The sequence below is a fragment of the Octopus bimaculoides genome, chromosome 11, assembly GCF_001194135.2.
Source record: "Octopus bimaculoides isolate UCB-OBI-ISO-001 chromosome 11, ASM119413v2, whole genome shotgun sequence".
Classification (NCBI taxonomy): Eukaryota; Metazoa; Mollusca; class Cephalopoda; order Octopoda; family Octopodidae; genus Octopus; species Octopus bimaculoides.
Genome location: NC_068991.1, coordinates 56,251,622 through 56,257,101, shown reverse-complemented (window position 1 = coordinate 56,257,101; position 5,480 = coordinate 56,251,622). Strand labels below are relative to the sequence as shown.

The 5,480-nt window shown below is 36.8% G+C and overlaps 1 protein-coding gene across 1 annotated transcript in view; it reads left to right on the top strand.

Moving 5' to 3' along the window:
• LOC106876991 (leucine-rich repeats and immunoglobulin-like domains protein 2) overlaps positions 1-5,480 on the top strand; it is a 155,069-nt gene that overhangs the window by 84,907 nt on the left and 64,682 nt on the right. Inside the window, exon 5 of the mRNA XM_052971872.1 lies at positions 3,842-3,979. Coding sequence (XP_052827832.1) covers positions 3,842-3,979 — 138 coding nt within the window. The remainder of the gene's footprint in view (positions 1-3,841; positions 3,980-5,480) is intronic.

Here is a 5,480-nt window from a genome sequence, read left to right as displayed (position 1 = left end):
CAAACACACACACACACACACACACACACACACACACACACACGTGTGTGTGTGTATATATACACATTTTTCTATGACGGGCTTCTTTCAGTTTCCGATTACCAAATCCACTCACAAGGCTTTGGTCGGCTCTAGGCTATAGTAGAAGACACTTGCCCAAGGTGCCACGCAGTAGGACTGAACCCGGAACTATGTGGTTGGTAAGCAAGTTACTTACCACACAGCCACTCCTATATATAAATCCTTTTATTCTTAAACAAGAATATTATGAACAGTAACTTCAAAGTTACAGCCTTTTAACCCATCAACAGACTTGCTGTCTGATGATGGCTCAACTGGCCGAAACTTCGAAGTCACTGTCAACATTCTTAAGGATAATAAATTGTACTTTACAAAAGTACAGAGTAACCCATCAGTTTAACATAAAATTGTTTTTTTATTATAACTGAACCAAAACAAATATTAACATATATATATCATTGCTATTATGTTAAACTGTCGTATGTCCAAATTTGGCCAAATTTTTTTTTTCTTTTTCCCTATATTTATTTTTGCTTGCAATAACAAGTTCTTTTGATCAAGCTATTGTATTTCCAGCTGCTTCAGATGTCAAGATATGAAAAATTGTCAAAGTGTAGTACAACAGTTTTGCTGTGGAATGGTGAAACTATTTTTTTCGTTTTCTGAAAAGGCAACATTTTGGACTTACGACACTTTTGCATAATAGCAACAATATATATTAACGATAAATATTTCACAGATGGAGATTTTTATATTTTTATTAATGCATTGCTACATATGTTTCGGCACATGTATTTTTATGGGACTACCCCACCACATCCATAAGGTATTATTAAATATTATTCATGGACTCTAGGGGAGTCCCTGAATTCAACATGCATACTTCTTCAGACAATTTTGCATTAATGTTCTTAGGATTGACTTGTTGTTTTGACTTCAGGATATTAATCATGCTACACCAATCAAAAAGTTCTGCTAGATTTAGAGGCAGTGCTTGTGAATTCTTACAAACTACTAAATAGATGGGTGTATTGATTGAAGCAAGAACTTTGAAAAGGGTAGTTTTGTTTGTTGTTTACATATGAATGCAGGTGGACATAGGGTGGGAAAGAAAAGAAAAGAAAAAAGGGGAAGATATTGTACTTGTTTGCTGGTTTCAGTCAATGGACTGTGGCGATGTGGGGACACTACCTTGAAATTAGCCCCAGTGTTTTTTTTTTTGTTTTTTTTTTAAAGTCTGATATTTATTCTCTCAGTCTCTTTTGCTGAGCTGCCAAGTAACAGTGATGTTAACAAACCAACACTGGTTGTCAAGTAGTTTGTGGGACAAACACCAGCACAAAGACACACACACAAACGCACATGCATCTTACATGTGCATACACCTAACACATGCACGTGCACACACACAACACGTGTGTGTTCTAATGCAACTAAATTAAACTTCAGTTTGCCCTTGTTTCTCTTCAGCAACACCTGGTCCCTGAAATCCTTAAGAACCCTTCAAGTGAAGACACAAGTATAGAAATTATAGCGGCAGCAAGTGCCCTTACTCCTACCATCCCCCACATCACTACCTTATGCCCCCACCCTTCCCCACCCCAACCACCACCACAGTCACCTACCCTACCTAGTCTCCCACCCCAACATCTTACTGTTATTCTTATTTTAAGATAGCCCTAACAAAGACACTAATTATTCTGTCTAAATCCGACACTGATAGGGGTCATTATCAAAGCCAACTTGCCTTCCTCTGCAGGCCTCAAGCTTAACTTCCATGTTTCTGCCAGTCACCCTTTCTCACTTTCATCTCTCTCACCCCCCTCCCTCTCTCTCACACTGTACTTAACATGACCAACAATTTCATATTATATTTTGATACTGTGACGACCACCTAACCTTACTGTTTACTAACTCCAGAGGTTTATTACATGATTTATTTAGAATATAAAGCTTAGCAGGTGTTGTTTTGCTTTTGTTGTTGTTTTTTTTTTGTTTTGTTGTTTTGGTATGTGTATGTTAATGATTTTTCATTTACATTTAAAAATTATTTTCAAGGCATCTGTCTATTCACAACACTTTCCCCTATTTTATTAATCTCGGAACTTAACATACACCTCACCCATTCTTGACAGCTTACTACACAGACCTAATTCATTTAACAGTTTTGCATTATTTATATGTTCATATATACATACATGACAATAAACTGAGAAATAACTCAGAGTGGCCAGTAGCATATGTTTGAACCACATAGACAAATACAGATATATCAAACATAAATTCTTGAGTTAAAATTATTATGGAAATAAAGACCAGCTCCATTTAGGAAGAGGAGATAATCTCAAAATTCAAGAATTCTCTAAAGTTTACAAGCTATTTAAGGGAAAAGGATAGGTGTATTGGGAGATAAGGGGACAATACATCCATGCATGTAGGCTTACTGAAAGCACTATTTAAATTTCCATGCCCAGCAAGCTTACAACACAACAAAATATAGTCATGTAATTATAATAATAATAGTCCTTTCTATTATAGGCACAAGGCCTGAAATTTTGGGGAAGGAGGCTAGCCAATTGCATTGACCCCAATGTTTCACTGTTACTTAATTCATAGCCTTGGGCCGACCGAAGCCTAGTGAGTGGATTTGGTAGATAGAAAGTGCTGGTGTTTGTCAGAAAACCTCCACCCTAGACAAGCTACATGCTCTGCTAACTTACAAATCTTATTTGCTAAAATCTGGTATCATTCCTTTGTTTCACAGTTAAATGGCTTGTGTTTGGCCAGATCAGTAAATATATACTCTACTGTCACAATATTTCTCACAATTTACCCATGCCTCAGTTCGTGTAATGCAAACTACTTTTTTTTTTTTTTTTATGTGGTCTCTCCTGTCATAAAGAAACAGACGAGGGTTCCATAATTTCTTGCTGAGCAACCACAGATAATTTGTTAATAGTAATGAAATGTTTTTTATGCTCTACATTAACTCTTTCCTTCCCTCCATCAAATTGACATGGCTTGTACAAGTGTACTATGCATCAGATGTCGAAGTAATCACAGTCACCAGTAACCCTAATCACAAAGTAATGTGAAATGAAGTGTTTTGCTCAAGAGCACAATACACCATCCAATGCGGGAACTGAAACCACAGACTTACAATCATGCATACAATACCCTAACCACTCCGCCATGTGCCTTCTGTTAAAAAATGGAGCTTTTCATTGATGTAAACCACTTTCGGCTGGACAATTACTAATATATTTTTATGACACAGACAGCAGGTGGACCCATGTAGTTGTCAAGTTGTATCCAAGGGACCAGAAAAGACCACTTGGAAGGCCTCCACAATGATGGGAAGACGACCTAGTTAAATAATTTTGGTCATGATGAGAAAGAATGACACAATCAAGACAGAGTTCGAAGCACATTGTGACCAGTGTTTAACAGCATCTGATGGTCTAGTCAATACTGTGATTCTGTGTTTTAAGACAAAAGATTAATTTAAGTGCTTTCTTACTCCATCACCACCAGCTCTTCTCTCTCTCTCTCTCTCTCTCTCCCTCTCTCCCTCTCTCCCTCTCTCCCTCTCTCTCTCTCTCTCTCTCTCTCTCTCTCTCTCTCTCTCTCACACATGCTTATTCTTCACTCTCATTCTATTAATTATTCAACACTTTTATCGTAAAATACATGACAAATCTTATTTTCTGTTTATATAACTCTGAGAATTGAATAATTCTGAATTCTATTTAATATTATTGATGCGCAAGTTCTTGTTTTCTCTTTTGCATAATACCATTTTCTTTATTTCCATTTCTAGGCACCACAATTGGATCAGGTCTATTGATTCCAGAGTGTTAAATGGCTTACCAAAATTACGAATGTTGGACTTGAATTTTAATCATATTTATAATATAACTACTGGAACATTCCACGCTGGATTAAATTTACATCAACTGTAAGATTTCTTACCTTTTTTTACTTCCTTTTTTTTAAATCCCTTTCTCTTTTTCAACTCGTATATCTTTGCCATAACTGTCTATATTCACGACCCTCACATTAGGGTCACGTTATTAGAGAGTTGTTCATCAAACAAACCAATGTATCTCTCTCAGATATATTTGCTTTCAGTTTATGTCTTTGAGAAACTAATTTCCCATATTTTCAGACGGTGGGTTAATTTTTTTGGCCAGATTCACATTCCTTCTATTACTGTGTCTGGACTAATGCTTCACCATTTCTGTGGTGCCTTCCCTTGATGTCCTAAGCATGTGCTTATTTTGCTTAATGTTTAATCCAGCACTGCCTACACACACACACACACACCAAAATAACTACCAGTAATATTAGCAGCATTGTTTGTTTAGCTGTGCTTCTTTCCCCAACAAAAAAGTTAACTCTTTTGGCATCAGCATCATCATTTAACATCCATTGTCCATGTTGGCTTGGGTTGGACAGTTTTACAAGAGCTGACCAGCTGAAGCACTGCTCTAATTGTTTGTTTTGTTATGATTTCTATGGCTGGATGCCCTTCCTAACACCAACCACTTGACAAAGTGTATTGGGTGCTCTTTTACATGGCACTATCATGAGATCTTCTTTAAAGGCACCAGCACAGAAGGTCCTGATATGGTGTCAACGTGGGAACTTTTTATGTGACGCCAGCACAGATGCTTTTTACATGACATCAGCGCAGGAGCTTCTTGCATGGCACCAATATGGGCGCTTCATAGGTGCCGCCAGCACAGGTACTTTATATGTGGTACCAGCATGGGTGCTTTTTATGAAGCATCAAAGGAAATGGTTATGGCTGTATGGGTGGTAATTTACTATTTCTCTCATGCAAGTTTTGTTTTGATTTGTGTCCCCTTAAGAATTCTTCATTGTAAGAAGTGTTGTTTTGATATCAGTTCCAGGAGAAAAAGGATAAAAAAGACTGAAGAAGTTTTGTTGTGTGAATAAGGACCCTAGTAATAAAACTACTCCTATTCCATTATTCCTCTCCAACATTGTACCTGGCAGCCACAATTAATTGATTCTGACATTAATGTTGTTTTACTGCAAGGCCCAATTACATACAGATTTATCTGAATTACACTACAACAAATCAACTCTCTTGTCGCACATTCTACTTTTTGCCTACATCCATACAAAATGATATACAAATGATGTGAGATTTTAGCTTCTCTTTCTTTCTTTTTTTTATTTTTTGTTCCTGTTTCTTTTCTTCCCAAATTCTATGTTTGGAGCTCCTTCAGTCACATCTTTCACTAAAACTCAGTACTGTACTGACGAATATAAATGATCTACTTTTTCTTTTTCTTTTTTTTTTTCATTCAATGTGTGGCTGTGTGGGTTGTGTCTGAAGCCTGTAGGCCATACCCTGAGTTTTATCATTCACCCGCCTCTTGTTTTCTTGCATCTTTGTGTGTTTATATATTTGAAAGGAACACTTAAGT